The sequence below is a fragment of the Schistocerca cancellata genome, chromosome 8 (assembly GCF_023864275.1).
Source record: "Schistocerca cancellata isolate TAMUIC-IGC-003103 chromosome 8, iqSchCanc2.1, whole genome shotgun sequence".
NCBI lineage: Eukaryota > Metazoa > Arthropoda > Insecta > Orthoptera > Acrididae > Schistocerca > Schistocerca cancellata.
The window spans coordinates 156,328,624-156,353,274 of record NC_064633.1 but is presented as its reverse complement, the minus strand read 5'-3'; the positions used below and the strand labels follow the sequence as shown (position 1 = coordinate 156,353,274).

The 24,651-nt window shown below is 42.9% G+C and overlaps 1 protein-coding gene across 5 annotated transcripts in view; it reads left to right on the top strand.

Annotated features, from left to right (window-relative positions):
- LOC126094678 (ankyrin repeat and death domain-containing protein 1A-like) overlaps nt 1–24,651 on the top strand; it is a 787,090-nt gene that overhangs the window by 484,301 nt on the left and 278,138 nt on the right. For all 5 annotated transcript variants that reach the window (XM_049909192.1, XM_049909195.1, XM_049909194.1 and 2 more), the window contains exon 5: nt 7,558–7,656. In XM_049909192.1, the coding sequence (XP_049765149.1) occupies nt 7,558–7,656 (99 nt within the window). The remainder of the gene's footprint in view (nt 1–7,557; nt 7,657–24,651) is intronic.

The following is a 24,651-nucleotide window of genomic DNA, read 5'->3' as shown; positions in this document are numbered from 1 at the left end:
GCAATGTCGTCAGAATATTAGTGCAACATTTCGATTGTATCTGAAAAATATCCTGATCGTGCCACGGCCTCGTGATCCGCCTTTACAGAGATGTTATAAAGCATTTCAACTAACTTTAAGGGTGAATAAAAAAATACCCTGATGAAAAATATCAGCAACTGATGAGAGTGATGAAATTAAGATTTTAGCTGAGGTAACAAAGAACACACGCGTTAGTAGGAGGCAGCTTGAATAGCAGTCATCTGTAACGCATTTCACCCATTCCACTTTACTCTATGTCAATAGCTTCATGACAATGACCTGCAAAATCGGTTACATTTTCCTGAACGATCTCTATGAAAACTTCAAAGTGATGTGACTTTTCTGGGCAATATTTTGCTTATTATAGGAGCATCGTTTAGAAATCATGTGCAAATTTCATGATGGTTGCATCGTTCGTTCAGGAAACTCAAAATAGCCTGTAAGGTCACAAGGCTTAACACCCCTGGACTCCCGTTGGAAAAATAAGAAGAAAGAAAGCTCCAACGATTCCAGAAGACAAGAGAAATACCGACAGGTACAGATTAACACGTTGAATTTACGTGTTGTTTATTCCGTCGGGAATCGGTGTATAGCATGAGCTAATGCACAAAGACAATATTTTGAGCTCTTGAAATGACAGTCATAATGATAAACCCTCGAAGCGAACCAAAGTTTCGTGTCTGCTTACATTTGGTCCAGTACGGCAGACGCTGGTGAGTCCTCTTCTCCTCGCGAAAGGGCAGTCGCTTGCAGCACTTTTATTTTGTTACTATTTCATCGGATTGTACACTTGTTAAGCCACTGAAGTCTAACTCGAAGGCCTGTATGGGAGAGAAAAAAAAACATATGGTTACTCCAGAGAAAAACTATGTACGTGGCATAACGTGAAACACTACTTGCGAATGCCAGAAGATTCACCACATTATATTTTTGAAAACTACAGATCGATATATTTACTGTTTCCGGTGTGGCCTGGCTTAGATACCTTACCCTGTACGGTAACTGTTTTCCGTTTGTCTAATAAATACCATTTTTTCGACTGATATTTCGGCCAAATATCGTCCAGCCATCGCCTTTTTACCCCGTCAGTGCTGCACAGAAAGTCCACACGCCAACGAGCACATCACAAATAGTTTTGTATCTTCTGTGCGTAGGACACAGCACTGCGCTGACGCACCCGCGTACAGTTTAGTGTCTCCGGCCATAGCAATACTCCAACTGCTGGAGAAATGGGACCAATTCTAGACTAGAAACTTACTCACCAGCGAAACAGCCAAACGATCGAAGAGAGCCTTTAGGCGCAAATACTGTTCGGGTGTTTAAAGATTTCGTCGTGAAGACTATGAGAGTACAAAAGGATTCCCTCTGGTATGGAATGCTACTTCATAATTGCGACAGTTCGTAGGTGGACTGCAAATATGTGGCAGAATCACCTGCCAGTTTTTCTGTCAGAGTTGTCTCCCTCCGCCAAAATGGTTCATTTTAAGCGACTGGAGGCTCGCATATTATCTCACCTCTGATACATCAAATCTGATTGGAATGCCAGGGTTTACAGCGTGGACGTGGAATAGCTTTTGCTGAAAGAACTAGTAAGTACTCGAAGCAAACAGTCAAATGGTTCAAATGGCTCTGAGCACTATGGGACTTAACATCTGAGGCCATCAGTCCCCTAGAACTTAGAACTACTTAAAACTAACTAACCTAAGGACAACACACACATCCATGCCCGAGGCAGGATTCGAACCTGCGACCGTAGCGGTCTCGCGGTTCCGGACTGAAGCGCCTAGAACCGCTCGGTCACCGCTGCCGGCTATCAAATAGTCAATTGGCTAAACGAAACGAACGGGTACAATCATAATATATCCTTGCACAATACCAAACTTTCCATGGTAATGGAAGGAGTCGTATGGCATTGTTGCATGGGAGACGCCGAGAGGTTGGTTCAGCCACTTGATGGGAATGAGTTTTCTTCCTCCCCGAGTAATAATTGCCCCACCCCGCGGGACCACACAGATTTGTGTTAAATGTGTCTGTGAAGTACAGGAAACTGCGTTACGAGTCATATACAATGACGGAAAAAGTTTCAACACAAAAAAATTATTAATGTAGAGTAATGAAATTTCGACAATACATTTGTTTAGGTAACATATTTTTGAATGCTTAATATTGAAACATCATAGATTAATGTAAGTAGCCACATTGAAAATGTGGAATGCTGATACATTAATAACCGGTTAAACCGCCAAAACGTTGAATGCAAGCATTCAAAAAGTGCATGCACTGTGTTGTACAGGTACCGGATGTCACTTTGTGGGATGCAGTTCCATGCCTGTTAATTCTGATCGATATGTACTAACGCTGTTTGGGGACGACACTGGAGTTGTCATCTAATGGTGTCCCATATGTGCTCGATTGGGGACAGAACTGGTGGTCGAGCAGGCCAACGCAACATCTCGGCACTCTGTAGACCATGTTGAGTTACAACAGCGATATTTGGGCGAGCGCTATTCTCTTGGGAAACATCCCCTGGAATGCTGCCATCCATGAACAGTCTAATCACCAGACTGACGTACACCTTTTTAGCCACGGTGCGTGGGATAACCACGAGAGTGTTCCTGCAGTCCTACGAAATCGCACCCGAGGCTACAGCTTGGTTGCAGAGCCTCAACTGTCCTCCATCTGACCAACACACGGCCATCATCGGCACAGCATTAGACCCAGCTCTCATCAGGAAACAAAACAGACTTCAACATTGCCTTCCAATGATCTTCCGCTTGACACCATTGAAATCGCAAATGGCGGTGGTTTGTGATCAGTGGAATGATTGCTTCAGATCATGTGGCTCGGAGCTGTCCTTGAAGTAACAGTATTTGTAACAGTTATTTGTCTCGCTGTATTGCCAACTTCTGCTCAGATTACTGCTGCACAAGCAGTACGATGCGCCAGAGCCATACGACGAAATCGATGGTCTTGCCTCTCGATAATGCCAGGTGACTGCCTGGAGCCCGGTCTTCTTGGCAGTACCAACTCGAGAGCTCCGCTGCAAGCAGTCATGAACAGTGGCTACGTTCCTGCCAAGTCTTTTTGCAGTATCGCAAAAGGAACATCAGGCTTCTCGTAGTCCTATTACAAGACCTCGTTGAAACTCGATGAGGTGTTGTTGATGGCATCTTTGGCGCCTTAACACTACAACCGCTGATATTTGGACATACCTAGAACCGCGGCTCAGTCACTAATGACCCGCGATCTTTTCCTTTATTTCCCCTATATCATGGGGTACTGTTACTGGCAATGGATCTATTGTTGGAAGCACTAGGAAATTTAGAATGAAATTAACAAAAATAAACAAGATTTACACAAATTATAATTTTATATTTTAAAACTTACATGTATTTGCTGGGTGTTTTTACTGGCTACCGTTACATAATGAACACAAATAATAGTCTTTTTATGTACATTTGTTGCACACAGTTTTCTTGCAGATGTTGCACTTTACAAATGATTTGTTTCCTTCACAGTTAGGCTTTACATGGCAACGTGTTCGCTTTTTTTGTCTGTCAGGAGTATCTTCAGGTCCGACAGGGACGCTAGTCTTTCTAGTCTCTGCGTACTTCTCAGCAAGCTCCTCCCCCAGCTGCAGGATGAAATCCCTGCGTTTCAATTTTTTATCATTTAGAGAATTGAACAATACCCATGCATTTATCCCAGCCAAATCCAGCAAGTTGTAAAATGTGTGAACAGGCCAAAGTCTCGGTGGTGCTTTGACAGAGTATTTGCGAGCCATTTGGTCGACCACGTCCACTCCATATTTAGAGCAGCTATAAAACGTAACTGTATCTGGCTTCTTTTTTATACCATCCTCAATCGTCACATAAGGATGCGTAGTGCTCAGAATCAGGACACTCTTATTGCTCTTACCCTGATAAACAGTCAGTGTGGTATCATCTTTTTTCAACAATACTGTGCTGTATAACTGTTATCTTGCCTTCTTGATACAGACTGGTATTTCCCTGCGAGATCGATTTATTGTGCCAACAAGACTCGTAGAATTAGCTTTCAGTGTCTCAGACAGCGCTAAGGAGGTGAAACAATTGTCACATGTGACATTTATTCCTTTGTTGAGGTAAGGTTGCATAAATGTTTTTACAATAAAGTCACCAAGACACTCATCACTCTGTCTAGTGTCATCCTTTCCTAGATAAGAGATAGCATTCACAATATATTTTAAGTCTTCATCTACCGCCATCCAATACTTTTACCCGTATTTGTCCGGTTTTGAGGCCATAAACTGCGTGAATCTGCAACGGCACTTTGAAGGAAAAAGCTGTTCGTCGATTGTTATATATGGACCCGGTATGAAGCTAGACTGTGCATTCGCAATGAACTCACTCCAGATTTCTGATACCAAAGCAAACTTTTCTTCTCTTAGTCGTTCTAATCTTGTGGATCTAATGTAAAATCTGAGATAACGCATTATCTCTCTGTATCTGTCACGAGCCATTGTTGATTTCACAAAATTATTTCCCCACTTCACTGACCACAATGTGTCTCGTTCTAAGCTCTTAGCTCCAATAACACCACGGACGTACAACATAGCTATAAAAGCTTCCAGTTCTTCTATTTTTATAGTCCACTCATCTGAACTGAGTACACGACGTGCTTCAGTTTCTGTAGATTTTACAATATGTTTCAAAATTTTGTCCGTTATCATTAGATGCCATGCACTGTAGCAGGTCTCATTCACATTTCGTTTTGCATGCGGAGATGGTCCTGTCCTATCTTTGAAAACATTCTGTTGTCCATATCTTCCAGCCGAACAGTCAACTATTACTCCAACTTTCCAGGTTGTTCCATGGGGTGTTACAATATCGCTACCTGAAGGAAAATGAAGTAGTCCAGAACCATGGGCATTTTGTTCTCCACGCCGACCTTGAGAACGTCCACTTCCTCGAGTTGACTTAGTCTATGTGGCAGCTGTTCCTGTAATAGTAGTTATGCGTATTAGAACGCGATTTAATATTGAATGTATTGTGTAATATTAGAACAAAAAAAAAACACTTTCATAAATGTAATATGTAACTTGTAAAAATTCAACACGAAACAAAGTATAAACGTAAGCGTTGCAATTGAAATTAGTGTCTACGCAGCCGGCTGGAGTGGCCGAGCGGTTCTAGGCGCTTCAGTCTGGAACCGCGAGACCGCTACGGTGACAGGTTCGAATCCTGCCTCGGGAATGGATGTGTGTGATGTCCTTAGGTTAGTTAGGTTTAAGTAGTTCTAAGTTCTAGGGGACTGATGACCTCAGATGTTAAGTCCCATAGTGCTCAGAGCCATTTGAACCATTTTTTGTCTACGTAACCTACACATAAACAAAAATTATTATAAAACAAAACACATAAACAAGCATACCTTTTCTCTTTAGCATTCAGTAGAACCTTTTCAGGTGTAACATCGTCTTCTGATGAAGAATCCGGAACTATTGCCGATGGAATTCTTCCGCAGATAAAGACTCCAGTGGTTCGCCCTCAGATTCATTACCTAAAATCTAATTTAGACCATTTATAATGTCCTCTTCTGTGCGTAGAAATTTGGCCATAATATATTCGTAAGTTACGAGCACTATCTACACGGACAGAATGTACTACTAAACCCGTTTTCGTGGTACAAAACTCTGGGTGCGCAATATCTGCATACAGGGTCAGACTTGTTTGAACCTCTCTCCCTCTCGTCCCCTGCTGAAAACTGGGACGACAGCCGGAAGTGAAGTAAAAACGAGTTTTGCGATTGTTGACCAAACACACACGAACAATAGGCATGAAGCTACATGAAAAATGCGATTGTTACAGCGACTGCGCCGGGCGATTCAGAACTGACCCTTCCGCAGTTCTAGGTGAATCTTCATGTTTCTCTTTTATGTTTTCGCCATAAAATGTGAAATAAATTATAATCACTAATTACGTTATTTCATAAAAAGTCACAGAAATGTAACACTGTAGGCAATAATACAAAAGAGTGACAAATAAAAGAATATCAAGTGGGTGACGAGTGACCCAGCCACGGTTCTTAAGTGCACGTCATTAATGACGGCGGCCGAGTTTAGGTTCGTTCTGCGCATCTGACGTCAGCAAACACAGCCAATGAACAGAAAACGACGTTGCCATAGCTCGACTGCAGTGCAGAGCACGGACGAGTGTCCTCAGTTTTAAAAACGTTCAGTCATAAATAAAGTAATTGAACAAAAACAGTGTCTTGATAGCTGACTTTCTTTTATAGAAAGTTTGGAAAAAGCTTTCTTTATACCAATTGCTTCATATTCTATTAATTAATTAAACCAAACAAGTAATAAGCCTCCTAATTCAGGCGATAGCAAGGAAAGGTGTTTGTATCATTCTCACTAACTGCTTTTTCGCAATAAAGAACAGCGGTAATTGTTTGTTTCTATTGCACTTCGACGAAACGTGAGTAATTCATAGTCATACCAACAATGTTTGTCAGTATTTTGCATGACATTTTAAAGTCTTCCTGGAGGCAGGTTAAATGACGAGCTGCGTTAGTGTAATGGTTAACGTGTATGGCTACTAAGCGAAAGGTTCTGAGTTCAAACCTTGTTCGGTGCTTAATAATTTCTTTATTTAAGAGCAATATCGAAGTGTCTTACTTCATGAATTTTATTTGTTTCTATGTAATTTTCATGAAATTTCTAGTGGCAACTAAAATCGACCATACAGAAAGTATGGACTTTTACCTCTACAAAATCTTCAAAATTTCGTGCAGTGGTTTACTACATCTAATGCTTCACAATAACTGCGTTGAACTTCGAAACAATATTAAGTCATTTATGGGGGGAAGGTATCAGTCAAGAAGATATGTAAAAATCGAATTTTTGGGCCAAATAGTTTTTGTGAAATCGAATGATAAAGTGTGTCAAAACAGTCGAAACACCATGTGTCTGCACAGGCGAACAGTGCAGTGATGACAAAATCGCGCACATCGCGGAATGTGGGGAGCTCATCTCTGTAGCAGCGAAAGGGTTAATGCGGCCGTGGTGGCTTTACTTCATAAACTGCGCGCTCCCCCCTAAACGTAAGTTTGCGAGCTATACTATGGCGCTGCGTCTGGGCGGGCATGCGCGAACCGCCAAGATAAAAGAATTGAACTCTAGTGTTAAAGAAATTCTTTACTGACATCAACTGACCACGTCCAATCTGAAAGGTAACTACTGCTGGAGGCCGTTACAACGAGTATCTAAAGCAAATCTGATTTCATACTGATAGTGGCGCTATTGGCGCCACATCTTATGTGGCTGGCGCGAAATCTGAATAGACCTCATCTTTTAGCTGTAGAAACACGTCTACCAACTCTCGTTTATGTCGCACAAGTCCTTCTTGGTGCTGCGATTCTTTTCTGTCAGTGTTCATGTACCCTTACGTTGTAAATTCCTAGAGAATTCGTAAATCACTGAGCCAAAAACAAAATAAAATAAGAGCTGACGTGTAGGGCAGAACGACATGTGACGAGGTGCTTTTGTGTCCGCAGTACGGCATGCGGCCCATCCTGATGGCGGCGTGGCACGGCCACAGGGACGCCGTCCAGATGCTCATCAACTGCGGCGCCAGCCTCGTCGCCGTCAACAAGGTGAGTCACGGCCCCAAAATAGCCGAGCAGTCGCTCTAATGTTTTGTGCTTTACAAGGAGCACTAGACGCTTCAGGTGCGTCTGATAGATTTCGGCGTAGTTATACTGTCTCCTCTACGTAAAAGCATTGTGTGGAATGACTCAAATGTTCGCCGATCATGTCCATTACATGATATGTGAATTTTCCCGGTGTAAAGTGTATTGGATGAAGTTTCGGGGTTGCAGCCGGATGACCTCGACTCATTGCCACGATATTTCGGCCGACAACCATTGAGCTATCTTCAAGTGAGTGTTTCACACTGGAGAATGCTAATTCACCTCACTAATTTTATACCGAAAAGAATAATCTCGAAATGTCCTGTAGACATACAACGCTCGGTTTACGGCTAATTTGCGCGGCTGTGAAAGGAAGATATGGCGATCATGTTCAAAGCGCCTTTCACGCACTGTGCGCTGTGTCTGACAAACGTAAACTTTATCACACTGGCAAAGATTTCTGTAAATTCTAGCTCTCGGCAATCCCGAATAATCCTTTGCCGAACCGAGAAGAGCACTAGTCTTTGCAGGTGGGCGGAAGATTACTTTGGCATGATGTTTCCTCAAGATTCTATATAATTTAGTCGAAATATTGCCGGTGTAAGGGAGGAAAACCCTGGACTTGAAACGCTCCTTCTCCTCTTCATTTTGTGGGTGGTTTCTTCCTTCTTAAAACTGTACTGATCTGATGAGGAGATTATTCAGAGTGATTATCCACGGAGACGGCCTTTGCGAAGCTGTCACCGTCAGACAGTCCGACCCTGGTAGCTGAGTGGTCAGCGCAATGGAATGTCATACCTAACGGTCCGGGTTCGATTCACGGCTGGATCGCAGATTTTCTCCGCACAGGGACTGGGTGTTGTGTTGTCCTTATCATCATTTCATCCCAATCGACACTCAAGTCGCCGCGGCGGCGTCAACTCGAAAGAATTGCACCAGGCGTACGGACTATCCGACGGGAGGCCCTAGCCACACGGCATCTCCATACCATCAGACACAATGGACCCAACATGTACGCGGTGCTCCAATGTCCGAAGAACGCCCATAGTTTGTGATGGGTGGTGGCTAGACGCCTGCAGATTTTTTTTTTTTGGTCATCAGTCTACTGACTGCTTTGATGCGGCCCGCCACGAATTCCTTTCCTGTGCTAACCTCTTCTTCTCAGAGTAGCACTTGCAACCTACGTCCTCAATTATTTGCTTGACGTATTCCGATCTCTGTCTTCCTCTACAGTTTTTGCCCTCTACAGCTCCCTCTAGTACCATGGAAGTCACTCCCTCATGTCTTAGCAGATGTCCTATCATCCTGTCCCTTCTCCTTATCAGTGTTTTACACATATTCCTTTCCTCTCCGATTCTGCGTAGAACCTCCTCATTCCTTACCTTATCAGTCCACCTAATTTTCAACATTCGTCTATAGCACCACATCTCAAATGCTTCGATTCTCTTCTGTTCCGGTTTTCCCACAGTCCATGTTTCACTACCATACAATGCTGTACTCCAGACGTACATCCTCAGAAATTTCATCCTCAAATTAAGGCCAATATTTGATATTAGTAGACTTCTCTTGGTCAGAAATGCCTTTTTTGCCATAGCGAGTCTGGTTTTGATGTCCTCCTTGCTCCGTCCGTCATTGGTTATTTTACTGCCTAGGTAGCAGAATTCCTTAACTTCATTCATTCGTGACCATCAATCCTGATGTTAAGTTTCTCGCTGTTCTCATTTCTACTACTTCTCATTACCTTCGTCTTTCTCGTGTTTACTCTCAAACCATACTGTGTACTCATTAGACTGTTCATTCCGTTCAGCAGATCATTTAATTCTTCTTCACTTTCACTCAGGATAGCAATGTCATCAGCGAATCGTATCATTGATCTCCTTTCACCTTGTATTTTAATTCCACTCCTGAACCTTTCTTTTATTTCCATCATTGCTTCCCCGAGGTACAGATTGAAGAGTAGAGGCGAAAGGCTACAGCCATGTCTTACACCCTTCTTAATACGAGCACTTCGTTCTTGATCGTCCACTCTTATTATTCCCTCTTGGTTGTTGTACATATTGCGTATGACCTGTCTCTCCCTATAGCTTACCCCTACTTTTTTCAGAATCTCGAACAGCTTGCACCATTTTATATTGTCGAACGCTTTTTCCAGGTCGACAAATCCTATGAAAGTGTCTTGATTTTTCTTTAGCTTTGCTTCCATTATTAGCCGTAACGTCAGAACTGCCTCTCTCGTCCCTTTACTTTTCCTAAAGCCAAACTGATCGTCACCTAGCGCATTCTCAATTTTCTTTTCCATTCTTCTGTTTATTATTCTTAGCTTCGATGCATGAGCTGTTAAGCTGATTGTGCGATAATTCTCGCACTTGACAGCTCTTTCCGACTTCGGAATTGTGTGGATGATGCTTTTCAGAAAGTCAGATGGTATATCGCCAGACTCATATATTCAACACACCAACGTGAATAGTCGTTTTGTTGCCACTTCCCCCAATGATTTTAGAAATTCTGATGGAATGTTATCTATCCCTTCTGCCTTATTTGACCGTAAGTCCTCCAAAGCTCTTTTAAATTCCGATTCTAATACTGGATCCCCTATCTCTTCTAAATCGACTCCTGTTTCTTCTTCTATAACATCAGACAAATCTTCACCCTCATAGAGGCATGTATTCTTTCCACCTATCTGCTCTCTCCTGTGCATTTAACGGTGGAATTCCCGTTGCGCTCTTAATGTTACCACCGTTGCTTTTAATGTCACCAAAGGTTGTTTTGATTTTCCTGTATGCTGAGTCTGTCCTTCCGACAATCATATCTTTTTCGATGTCTTCACATTTTTCCTGCAGCCATTTCGTCTTAGCGTTCCTGCACTTCCTATTTATTTCATTCCTCAGCGACTTGTATTTCTGTGTTCCTGATTTTCCCGGAACATGTTTGTAATTCCTCCTTTCATCAATCAACTGAAGTATTTCTTCTGTTATCCATGGTTTCTTCACAGCTACCTTCTTTGTACCTATGTTTTCCTTCCCAACTTCTGTGATGGCCCTTTTTAGAGATGTCCATTCCTCTCTTCAACTGTACTGCCTACTGCGCTATTCCTTATTGCTGTATCTATAGCGTTAGAGAACTTCAAACGTATCTCGTCATTCCTTAGTACTTCCGTATCCCACTTCTTTGCGTATTGATTCTTCCTGACTAATGTCTCTAACTTCAGCCTACTCTTCATCACTACTATATTGTGATCTGAGTCTATATCTGCTCCTGGGTACGCCTTACAATCCAGTATCTGATTTCGGAATCTCTGTCTGTCCATGATGTAATCTAATTGAAATCTTCCCGTATCTCCCGGCCTTTTCCAAGTATACCATCCTCCTCTTGTGATTCTTGAACAAGGTATTCGCTATTACTAGCTGAAACTTGTTACAGAACTCAATTAGTCTTTCTCCTCTTTCATTCCTTGTCCCAAGCCCATATTCTCCTGTAACCTTTTCTTCTACTCCTTCCCCTACAACTGCATTCCAGTCGTCCATGACTATTAGATTTTCGTCCCTCTTTACATACTGCATTACCCTTTCAATATCCTCATACACTTTCTCTATCTGTTCATCTTCAGCTTGCGACGTCGGCGTGTATACCTGAACTATCGTTGTCGGTGTCGGTCTGCTGTCGATTCTGATTAGAACAACCCGGTCACTGAACTGTTCACAGTAACACACCCTCTGCCCTACCTTCGTATTCATAACGAATCCTACACCTGCTATACCATTTTCTGCTGCTGCTGATATTACCCGATACTCATCTGACCAGAAATCGTTGTCTTCCTTCCAGTTCACTTCATTGACCCCTACTATATCTAGATTGAGCCTTTGCATTTCCCTTTTCAGATTTTCTAGTTTCCCTACCACGTTCAAGCTTCTGACATTCCACGCCCCGACTAGTAGAACGTTATCCTTTCGTTGATTATTCAATCTTTTTCTCATAGTAACCTCCCCCTTGGCAGTCCCCTCCCGGAGATCCGACTGGGGGACTATTCCGGAATCTTTTGCCAATGGAGAGATCATCATGACACTTCTTCGACTACCGGCCACATGTCCTGTGGATACACGTTACGTGTCTGCAGATACGGGTCTGTATATGTGGGCTTACCATAAACGGAATTCCCGACTGATCCATCGATATTATGACAGATCAACACATCAAAAAGCGGCAGGCAGCCGCCCTTCTCCACTTCCATCGTAAATTTAACGCTTCGTGACTAAATTCAGCTGCTACAGAAAGCGTGATGGCTCTTCTTCATCATGGTATCACACTGCAAAAGTATCATCTACATACCGTAAAAAGAGGTTTGGTTTAAGTTCTGCCGAATCAGATGCTCTCTCCTCAAAGTCTTTCATGGTTATTCTCCCACGAAAATCTTCGCCTCGACCAGATCCTTCCGCGATTCAGTAATTAAGGAGTCAGTAGATGTACGTTTGGCGGAACATCTGATTAACCCTGTTAGCGGTGTTCAATTGTATAAGGTGTGGGTCTCAGTGATTTGTGTAATATCCAGAGAAAGGAAACATTCTATGTCTAATGAGATTAATAACGATAGTCAATTTTATTAGTTTGACATCTGAATCTTAGCTCTGTGAGCCCGCATTCAGACAGAGATCGCGTATGTAGTATCACCATTACGCACGCACTATTGTGGCTTTTGTGGGGCAATAGACGAAGAAGGGACGAAACTCGACAAACGTCGCTGGAGCAGCTGCTGCCTCTGCGCATCCGTCTCCAGGCAAATTTTCAGTATAGCGACGTGAACTAGCAATCTACAGAGCTAAACACTCACCTATAGATGACTGCATGGTTGTCAGCTGAAATATCGAGGGATGAAATCGATGTCATTCGGCTGCAATCTCGAAACGTTGTCCATTACGTGTGGCATGTTTAATACGTTCCTTATACCTACACAAATTGATGAAATTAGACGCCGCTTTGAGTCACATGTGAAACGTATGAAGGGAAAGTTATTGTTTTTCGTAAGTTGTGTATGTCGCTAGATGCGTGACGCAGGAGACAATCCTACATCGTCAAGATTAAAATCCACGTTTGCGATCTCAGTCCCGTTTACTAACACAACACAACAGTAATAGGAATCGTAATAAAATATACAGCCAAACACGGCTGTTTGACTCGATGAATCGTTACTTGGAAAATTAAATGTGAAACGGAATGTAAAAGCGAGAAGTCGTGTCTCACTATTCCTACTCGTGAGTAAGGCAGACTTGCTAAAGCCTCTGTTACATTAGCTATTTGATGTTTTCATGTATTCTTCCCACAATCGATGTGCGACGTTGCTGGGAGACTTCGCTTGTATAGAATTCCCACATGAGGAGCCAGAGAAAGTAAACGAGAAATAGCACATATTGTCGCAATATATTTCACTGCTGTGGGGTAGGAGCAAATTGGAACCTTATCAGTTATCCTGTATCGAGATGGCATTATCCGTTTCAAGGCCTGTGGTGTAGAGACTTATGCTTCCTTTCGTAAGTGCACCTTTACCATAGAAAAGAAAGACGAATATTCTGAGAAGATACAGGCAAAAGTTTACAATCAGTTTTACTTGCCGGCTACGGTCACCCGACCCACAAGCTGGTTCCTATCTGACTGCTTCCAGGGGCAACAAAAATTTGATATTTTGTATCTCATATGATAACTGACCAAATTTAAAATTTAAAAATGCTGTCATAATCATCTCATTAAGAGGTACAATCTTACATTAAAGTTGGAAACTGTTTATATGTCTGGAGGCAGAGTAACTTACGGCTCGCAAATTACGTAGACTATATTCATTCAGTATTTAAGGATGAGAGCACATAGCACCTTCCAACAAATTTTGCACATGTAGTCAGATCTTTTCGATACTTCTTCTCACTGGCTCCCACCATAAAATAACTAAAAAACGTGTATCGATGCTACATTTTGGCTGTTAACGCAGTAAAACTTCGGCATCAGCTAGTACATTTTAATTTATTATTTATTTGCTATGAACTTTATTACCACTTATGTTTGCAGACAAACCCCACCTATATCACGGAAGCAAATCGCAAAATTATACCCGTATTACTGTATGACACACACGGTACTTCGGGAAATAAGAGGGCACTGAGACTGAGATACGTGAAAAACTACCTTTTCTTAAAACGGAACGCAAACCATACAAAGTATACGCTTTCACTGTTTGATCCACATCTTTACTCCACACGCCACTTATTGGTATGTGGCGGATGGAGTTTCTGCTATCAATATCACCTCCCTCTAAATCCTGTTCCGTTCAGGAATGGTGTGTGGGAAGAACGCATTAACTCTAATTTCACTGATTGTCTCATTGTGGTCATTTCACGAGACGTATGCGGAAGGAAGTGGTATACAGCCCATCCTCAAACTTCTCCATGATGCACAACTCTTCTTTTGCAGGGTCTGTTGTTGGAGTCTGATGAGCATTTCTGTAGCGGTCTTACTAAACGAAGTTGTAACGAGAGATATAGCTCTTTTTAGGATCTTCTCTATCTCCTCCATTAAGCCTACTTTGTAAGGGTCTGAGGCTAAGAAGCATTTATCGATAAACGGCCAAAAGAGCCACTTTTTTCGTGGATGAATTAAATTTTCCTTAGATTTTGCCAGTTAGTCTTAGCCTGTATTCTGCATTTCCTACAACCGCGAAAGCCATTTCAAAAATTCTGCACTCTGTAAGATGGAACTGAAGAAAATATTTTACAAAATATTCAATATAGCCTCCAGTCTTACTTTTGGCAGCTACCCAACGTTTTGGTAACTTCTACATTCCGGGCAGGGCACCTTCATTGTCGAGCTGTCTGGTTACTCGGGTCACCTCAATGGAAGCTTCATCAGTGTTATCGAAACGTTTCCCACAGAGTTGCTCCTTCAATTTGGGAAACAAATCGAAGTCTGGTGGACTTATGTCAGGACTGCATGGAGGATGGGGAAGTATTTTCCCATCCGCATTTGTCGAGCGTTTCTCTCACTTGTAGGGCAATCTAGGGTCTTGCATTATTGTGCAACGTGAGTACACCAGTTACAAGCACGCCAGGCCTTTTTTGACAAATTTTCGGGCGCAGAACATTTTGCAGAAATAGCTCGTAGTTCGCGCCTGTTACAGACGTCACTGGGGCACTATATTTGTAGCTATGACTTCATTTATGCCATACGATAAGATCGTCATCAGTTGCACCTTTGATTGTTAGCGGCGGAATTTTTGGGGTGTGAAGAGTCAGAACTTTTCTATTGTGATGATTGAGACTTCAGTTCTGGCTAAACGTCTCATGGCCGGGCCCCATCAAGGGCAACAATCTTTTTCAGTAACTGTTCTCCTTCTGCTCGATAACGTCGAAGGAATGCTATTGCGACCGGCTTTCTGCTCTTCATCCATATTACATGGAAACCATCTGGTAGCAACTGTGTCATCTTTAAATTTTCTGTTATGTTTCTGTAAACCGAAGTGACAGACATTCTGGCCTCCTATGCAATTTCCTCACATGTTTTTCGTCGATCCGCTCCCAAAATGTCATTAACAACAATCTGAGAGGTATAGTCTGTTGCAGTTGATGGCCTTCCACTTCTTGGGTTATTCTCAGTGCTTATCGGACCTTTACGGAAACGACCAGACCACCGAGATATTCTGTTACGATCCCTACACTACTCCCACACACCCCTCTCTAAAAATTGCAAATTTCCGTTGGGTTCTTTCCATGTAGGGATTTGAATTGACATGACTCTGTTTCAGCTTTCATTTTAAAACTGAATGACTCACGAGATAGCCACGCGAACCAGCAAACACATATACAAATGTCACGCCTCAAGTCTCGCACACAAGTGGCACGAATTTCAGCTTGATAACGCCACAGTAGCCGTCGCGCATGCGCAGTACCCAAGATTTTTCAAACTGTTATTTCTCTTGTCAATGATTTATCGGCACTAATGTAATAGACCTTTAATTGACCTCTTCGGCTATTTATGCACTCTACGTTATACTTATTTACGTTCTGGATCACATACCTGTTTCTGAACCGATTGTTTCTTCGCCAATCCCATACAGCGTTAGATCATTGACAACAAGTCATGTGCTTCTTACGTGAGAAATGCTACGTTGTATGACGTATTTACAAGAAAAATAGATACATACATATATACAAGAATAACGTACATAAAGGTTCACAACAAATCCTAATTCATTCAAAGCAAAGAAACTAAATGATATATTTTGATCCTTTTTGTGTGTAGACTGTCCTGTATGGAGGTTTGTATGAACTCGTTAAAAGTAGTCACAGCGGAGATGGCTGTATTAGGTTACCATTGCAGTGGCTTGCCGTCGTCAACAGTGGCATTCCAGCGAGGCTCACCTCAGACACCATGGCAGGGGACGGAACCCTGAGGAGGTAGCCGCATTCCGATGGCTTGGAAGTGGATCGTCATGTTTCAGCTTTGATAGACTATAGTTGCGAAGACAGGAAGTGCAAAATGGCTAAGCAGGGATGGCTAGAGGACAAATGTAAGGATGTAGAGGCTTGTCTCATCTACATCTACATCTACATCCATACTCCGCAAGTCACCTGACGATGTGTGGCGGAGGGTACCTTCAGTACCTCTATCGGTTCTCCCTTCTATTCCAGTCTCGTATTGTTCGTGGAAAGAAGGATTGTCGGTATGCCTCTGTGTGGGCTCTAATCTCTCTGATTTTATCCTCATGGTCTCTTCGCGAGATATACGTAGGAGGGAGCAATATACTGCTTGACTCTTCGGTGAAGGTATGTTCTCGAAACTTTGACAAAAGCCCGTACCGAGCTACTGAGCGTCTCTCCTGCAGAGTCTTCCACTGGAGTTTATCTATCATCTCCGTAACGCTTTCGCGATTACTAAATGATCCTGTAACGAAGCGCGCTGCTCTCCGTTGGATCTTCTCTATGTCTTGTATCAACCCTATCTGGTACGGATCCCACACTGCTGAGCAGTATTCAAGCAGTGGGCGAACAAGCGTACTGTAACCTACTTCCTTTGTTTTCGGATTGCATTTCCTTAGGATTCTTCCAATGAATCTCAGTCTGGCATCTGCTTTACCGACAATCAACATTATATGATCATTCCATTTTAAATCACTCCTAATGCGTACTCCCAGATAATTTATGGTATTAACTGCTTCCAGTTGCTGACCTGCTATTTTGTAGCTAAATGATAAAGGATCTATCTTTCTGTGTATTCGCAGCACATTACACTTGTCTACATTGAGATTCAGTTGCCATTCCCTGCACCATGCGTCAATTCGCTGCAGATCCTCCTGCATTTCAGTACAATTTTCCATTGTTACAACCTCTCGATACACCACAGCATCATCTGCAAAAAGCCTCAGTGAACTTCCGATGTCATCCACCAGGTCATTTATGTATATTGTGAATAGCAACGGTCCTATGACACTCCCCTGCGGCACACCTGAAATTACTCTTACTTCGGAAGACTTCTCTCCATTGAGAATAACATGCTGCGTCCTGTTATCTAGGAACTCCTCAATCCAATCACACAATTGGTCTGATAGTCCATATGCTCTTACTTTGTTCAATAAACGACTGTGGGGAACTGTATCGAACGCCTTGCGGAAGTCAAGAAACACGGCATCTACCTGTGAACCCGTGCCTATGGCCATCTGAGTCTCGTGGACGAATAGCGCGAGCTGGGTTTCACATGACCGTCTTTTTCGAAACCCATGCTGATTCCTACAGAGTAGATTTCTAGTCTCCAGAAAAGTCATTATACACGAACACAATACGTGTTCCAAAATTCTACAACTGATCGACGTTAGAGATATAGGTCTATAGTTCTGCACATCTGTTCGACGTCCCTTCTTGAAAACGGGGATGCCCTGTGCCCTTTTCCAATCCTTTGGAACTCTACGCTCTTCTAGAGACATACGGTACACCGCTGCAAGAAGGGGGGCAAGTTCCTTCGCGTATTCTGTGTAAAATTGAACTGGTATCCCATCAGGTCCAGAGGCCTTTCCTCTTTTGAGCGATTTTAATTGTTTCTCTATCCCTCTGTCATCTATTTCGATATCTACCATTTTGTCATCTGTGCGACAATCAAGAGAAGGAACTACAGTGCAATCTTCCTCTGTGAAACAACTTTGGAAAAAGACATTTAGTATCTCGGCCTTTAGTCTGTCATCCTCTGTTTCAGTACCATTTTGGTCACAGAGTGTTTGGACATTTTGTTTTGATCCACCTACCGCTTTGACATAAGACCAAAATTTCTTAGGATTTTCTGCCAAGTCAGTACATAGAACTTTACTTTCGAATTCATTGAACGCCTCTCGCATAGCTCTCTTCACACTACAATTCGCTTCGCGTAATTTTTGTTTGTCTGCAAGGCTTTGGCTATGTTTATATTTGCTGTGAAGTTCCATTTGCTTCCGCAGCAGTTTTCTAACTCGGTTGTTGAACCACGGTGGCTCTTTTCCATCTCTTACGATCTTGCTTGGCACATACTCATCTAACGCATATTGTACGATGGTTTTGAACTTTGTCCACTGATCCTCAACACTATCAGTACTTGAGACAAAACTTTTGTGTTGAGCCAACAGGTACTCTGAAATCTGCTTTTTGTCACTTTTTCTAAACAGAAAAATCTTCCTACCCTTTTTAATATTCCTATTTACGGCTGAAATCATCGATGCCGTAACCGCTTTATGATCACTGATTCCCTGTTCTGCGTTAACTTTTTCAAATAGTTCGGGTCTGTTTGTCACCAGAAGGTCTAATATGTTATCGCCACGAGTCGGTTCTCTGTTTAACTGCTCAAGGTAGTTTTCAGATAAAGCACTTAAAAAAATTTTACTGGATTCTTTGTCCCTGCCACCCGTTATGAACGTCTGAGTCTCCCAGTCTATATCCGGCAAATTAAAATCTCCACCCAGAACTATAACATGGTGGGGAAATCTACTCGAAATATTTTCCAAGTTATCCTTCAGGTGCTCAGCCACAATAGCTGCTGAGCCAGGGGGCCTATAGAGACATCCAATTACCATGTCTGAGCCTGCTTTAACCGCGACCTTCACCCAAATCATTTCACATTTCGGATCTCCGTCAATTTCCTTCGATACTATTGCACTTCTTACCGCTATAAACACGCCTCCCCCTTCACTGTTCAGCCTGTCTCTGCGGTATACATTCCAATCTGAGTTTAGGATTTCGTTACTGTTTACGTCTGGTTTCAGCCAACTTTCTGTCCCTAGTACTATATGGGCGTTGTGATCGTTTATTAATGAGAGCAGTTCTGGGACCTTTCTATACACGCTCCTGCAGTTTACTATTAGCACATTAATATTGTTATTCCCTGTTGCATTTTGCCTACTCCTATCTTGCCGCGTCTCAGGAGGCGTCTTATCGGGCCTAGGGAGGGGATTCTCTAACCTAAAAAACCCCCATGTGCACTCCACACGTACTCCGCTACCCTTGTAGCCGCTTCCGGCGTGTAGTGCACGCCTGACCTATTCAGGGGGACCTTACATTTCTCCACCCGATAGCGGAGGTCGAGAAATTTGCACCCCAGATCTCCGCAGAATCGTCTGAGCCTCTGGTTTAAGCCTTCCACTCGGCTCGAAACCAGAGGACCGCGATCGGTTCTGGGAACGATACTACAAATAGTTAGCTCTGATTCCACCCCGCGAGCGAGGCTTTCCGCCTTCACCAATTCCGCCAACCGCCTGTACGAACTGAGGATGACCTCTGAACCCAGACGGCAGGAGTCATTGGTGCCGACATGAGCAACAATTTGCAGTCGGGAGCACCCAGTGCTCTCTATCGCCGCCGGTAGGGCCTCCTCCACATCTCGGATGAGACCCCCCGGCAAGCAGACACAGTGAACACTGGCCTTCTTCCCCGACCTTCTCGCTATTTCCCTAAGGGGCTTCATCACCCGCCTAAAGTTGGAGCTCCCAATAACTAATAAACCCCTCCCCCCGTGTGCCTGCTCGGACCTTGCTGAAGGAGCAGCCACATGTCCCCTCACAGGCAGAGCGGGCGATGCCACACGGCCAGCCTCCACATTGACCTTCCGTCTCGTGCGCCGCGAACGCCGCTGAACCCGCCACTCCCCTTGGGGAGAGGGTAGCCCAACCGCGCCCGGTACCCGCGAAGATGTCTCGACAGCAGGGACAGTGGGTGAAGCATGTAACACCTTGGGTGTACCTTGCGACGCACCAGACTCCCCACTGCCGCTACACTCCGAGGCAGCAGCCTGAAGACGGCTGACCGCGGCCATCAACACGCTCAGCTGTTCGCGAACAGCGGCCAGCTCCTCCTGCGTCCGTACACAGCAGTCACACATCCTATCCATCCTAAGGAAACAATTTACTGAAGGGAGTTAATCAACCTTTAACTAGACTGCTAATTCACTAAAGGCGGCTGCTTATTCACTAAACTGTGGTTGCTAGCCACTTCTTGTAGAAAACAATGAAAATAGCACTACCTGTCTCTGGACTGTATTGAAAACAAACTCTAGCACTACTGGCACTATGGTTGACTACAGGGACTCTCTCTTACTGTATTCAAAACAAACACGAAATCTATAGAACACTATTAAGAGCACTCGAAAAATAAAGCTTCCTAAAAGCAAATACACACGGAAGAAGAAGTGACAAGTAAGAAAAATACAGTTAATACTTAAATTAAAGTAGCTCGCTGCACAGCAGACGTGAAGCAGGCGGCAGTTACGACGACACTCCACCAGGGGTAAGACAGATATTGCCTACAGGAAAATTAAAGAGACCTTTGGCGAAAAGAGAACCACTTGTATGAATATCAAGGGCTCAGATGGAAACCCAGTTCTAAGCAAAGAAGGGAAAGCAGAAAGGTGGAAGGAGTATATAGAGGGTCTATACAAGGGCGATATACTTGAGGACAATATTATGGAAATGGAAGAGGGTGTAGATGAAGATGAAATGGGAGATACGATACTGCGTGAAGAGTTTGACAGAGCACTGGAAGACCTGTCGAAACAAGGCCCCGGGAGTAGACAACATTCCATTTGAACTACTGACGGCCTCGGGAGAGCCAGTCATGACAAAACTCTACCATCTGGTGAGCACGATGTATGAGACAGGCGAAATACCCTCAGACTTCAAGAAGAATATAATAATTCCAATCCCAAAGAAAGTAGGTGTTGACAGATGTGAAAATTACCGAACTATCAGTTTAATAAGTCACGGCTGCAAAATACTGACGTGAATTCTTTACAGACGAATGGAAAAACTAGTAGAAGCCGACCTCGGGGAAGATCAGTTTGGATTCCGTAGAAATATCGGAACACGTGAGGCAGTACTGACCGTACGACTTATCTTAGATTATCTTAGAAGCTAGATTAAGGAAAGGCAAACCTACGTTTCTAGCATTTGTGGACTTAGAGAAATCTTTTGACAATGTTGACTGGAATACTCTCTTTCAAATTCTGAAGGTGGCAGGGGTAAAATACAGGGAGCGAATGGCTATTTACAATTTGTACAGAAACCAGATGGCAGTTATAAGAGTCGAGGGACACGAAAGGGAAGCAGTGGTTAGGAAGAGAGTGAGACAGGGTTGTAGCCTCTCCCAGATGTTATTCAATCTGTATATTGAGTAATCAGTAAAGGAAACAAAAGAAAAATTCGGAGTAGGTATTAAAATCCATGGAGAAGAAATAAAAACTTTGAGGTTCGCCGATGGCATTGTAATTCTGTCAGAGACAGCAAAGGACTTGGAAGAGCAGTTGGACGGAATGGATAGTGTCTTGAAAGGAGGATGTAAGATGAACATGAACAAAAGCAAAACGAGGATAATGGAATGTAGTCGAATTAAGTCGGGTGATGCTGAGGGAATTAAATTAGGAAATGAGACACTTAAAGTAGTAAAGGAGTTTTGCTATTTGGGGAGAAAAATAACTGGTGATCGTCGAAGTAGAGAGGATATAAAATTGAGACTGGCAATGGCAAGGAAAGCGTTTCTGAAGAAGAGAAAATTGTTAACATCGAATATAGAATTAAGTGTCAGGAAGTCGTTTCTGAAAGTATTTGTATGGAGTGTAGCCATGTATGGAAGTGAAACATGGACGATAAATAGTTTGGACAAGAAGAGAATAGAGGCTTTTGAAATGTGGTGCAACAGAAGAATGCTGAAGATTAGATGGGTAGGTCACATAACTAATGAGTAGGTATTGAATAGGATTGGGGAGAAGAGAAATTTGTGGCACAACTTGACTAGAAGAAGGGATCGGTTGGTAGGACATGTTCTGAGGCATCAAGGAATCACCAATTTAGTATTGGAGGGCAGCGTGGAGGGTAAAAATCGTAGAGGGAGACCAAGAGATGAATACACTAAGCAGATTCAGAAGGATCTATGTTGCAGTAGTTACTGGGAGATGAAGAAGCTTGCACAGGATAGAGTAGCATGGAGAGCTGCATCAAACCAGTCTCAGGACTGAAGACCACAACAACAACAGTTGCGAAGAAACCGACTGCCACAGTTCGGCCTCCACTGGTCAGAATAAACCGCTAAAGCGATCACTCTCATCGTTTTTACCCTCATGTCAAGTAACCTGGTTATAAAATTGGACAAATGCTGGCTCGGAAGTCTCTACTTACTATTTAGCATTAACGAAATATTAACTTTAATGTAATAGTACATTGGTCTTTTAAATAAATACTGTGTGAAATAACGTGAAATAAGGTACTCCAAAAAATATAAATTTCGTTACCACGTTAGCTGACGACAGAAAATCGTGAAAATAAAAGAAACACATATGGTATACGTAAAATACGCGTCAGTTACATCATTCAGAGAATGAGTGTATAGAAAACAGTTTCTTGAATCATCTGGTAGGCCTATTTATGTTACAGTTATTAAAATCCTAAAATATTGGATTAAAAGAGAGAGGATTTGAGTCAACATTCATGGGTATAACTATGGTAAGATAATTCGAGTATGTACAGCCACAACACTCTTAACTAGTATAGTTGGTACCAATGGTATGTGATACTCAATGGAGCTCGTGATTTCTTTATTATTAAAGTATAAATAGAGGACTGCAGCAGTCTTATAGTAAATCGTCAAAAATCCAAGGTATTAAGTAGTAATCACTAACTTTCATTATGAAGAATTCTGAAGCTGTTGTCCATGGAACCTTTTGAATGCTTATTCTGCGCCAAATGTTGACCGACCATTGACAAAATGCTTATAAAAATTTTAAATTGCGCGATAAATCTCACAGAGCTTCCGACACTATTAGCTAGGTACTTTATACTGGATGTTTCAAAAAAATGTGTCACATACTCCTACAGAAGGTAATTTTGGTCAAGAATAGAGGAAAAATAGTAACTATATGTCTGGAAATCAATACCTGTTACAACATGGGCCGTTGACGATCCGCAGTTCACAGCCATCATTTTATTTACGGATGATGTAGGACCACGAGAGACGGCACAGTAAATAACGAAAATACTCAAGTGCGGGAAGGTGCATATCCGCGACTAATCGTGATTGAGGAGAGGCTTCTGAATCGATTCAGTGCCAACGTATCAGCAGGTACTGTCAGTGACAGTCTAAGAGCCGTACACTTTAGGAAACAGATTAACAGGTGCTTTGCAATGCCGATTTCTGTTCAATAATTTGCCAGCCGCATTGAAGAACGTTAGCCTCCCATAGAGACAACAAGTGTGGTTCACGCACGTATATCCACCACAGCATTTTCTACGGAGCGTGCGACAGTAACTTTTCGTGGGCGAGGACGTCCAGTAGCATGGTTTCTCCGTTCAGTGGACCTGAATCTGTTATCTTTCTGGATAAGAGGACATTTAAATGCGTTGGTGTGTGAAACCAGCCCATCGACAATGTGCAGACTTTACAGCGGCGTGTGATGAATGCAAGTGATGCAGTCTTCATAGAGCCAGGTGTGTTTGAAAGAGTGCGTGATCCCCTGTGAAGAAGGGCTGAAGGAAGTTTCGGGATGCGTGTTAACCACACGCAGCACAGCCTATAGTGTCTGCTTAGCGTAACAGGGAGAACAGATTGGCCCATATTTCAAATATTGGACATATCATTATAATATAAGAAATTCTAATTTTAACCGCTACTACCCCCTACAGGAATACGTGACACTCTTTCAGCACCGTGTATACAGGGTGTTACAAAAAGGTACGGCCAAACTTTCAGGAAACATTCCTCACACACAAAGAAAGAAAATATGTTATGTGGACATGTGTCCGGAAACGCTTACTTTCCATGTTAGAGCTCATTTTATTACTTCTCTTCAAATCACATTAATCATGAAATGGAAACACACAGCAACAGAACGTACCAGCGTGACTTCAAACACTTTGTTACAGGAAATGTTCAAAATGTCCTCCGTTAGCGAGGATACATGCATCCACCCTTCGTCGCATGGAATCCCTGATGCAGCCCTGGAGAATGGCGTATTGTATCACAGCCGTCCACAATACGAGCACGAAGAGTCTCTACATTTGGTACCGGGGTTGCGTAGACAAGAGCTTTCAAATGCCCCCATAAATGAAAGTCAAGAGGGTTGAGGTCAGGAGAGCGTGGAGGCCATGGAATTGGTCCACCTCTACCAATCCATCGGTAACCGAATCTGTTGTTGAGAAGCGTACGAACACTTCGACTGAAATGTGCAGGAGCTCCATCGTGCATGAACCACATGTTGTATCGTACTTGTAAAGGCACATGTCCTAGCAGCACAGGTAGAGTATCCCGTATGAAATCATGATAACGTGCTCCATTGAGCGTAGGTGGAAGAACATGGGGCCCAATCAAGACATCACCAACAATGCCTGCCCAAACGTTCACAGAAAATCTGTGTTGATGACGTGATTGCACAATTGCGTGCGGATTCTCGTCAGCCCACACATGTTGATTGTGAAAATTTACAATT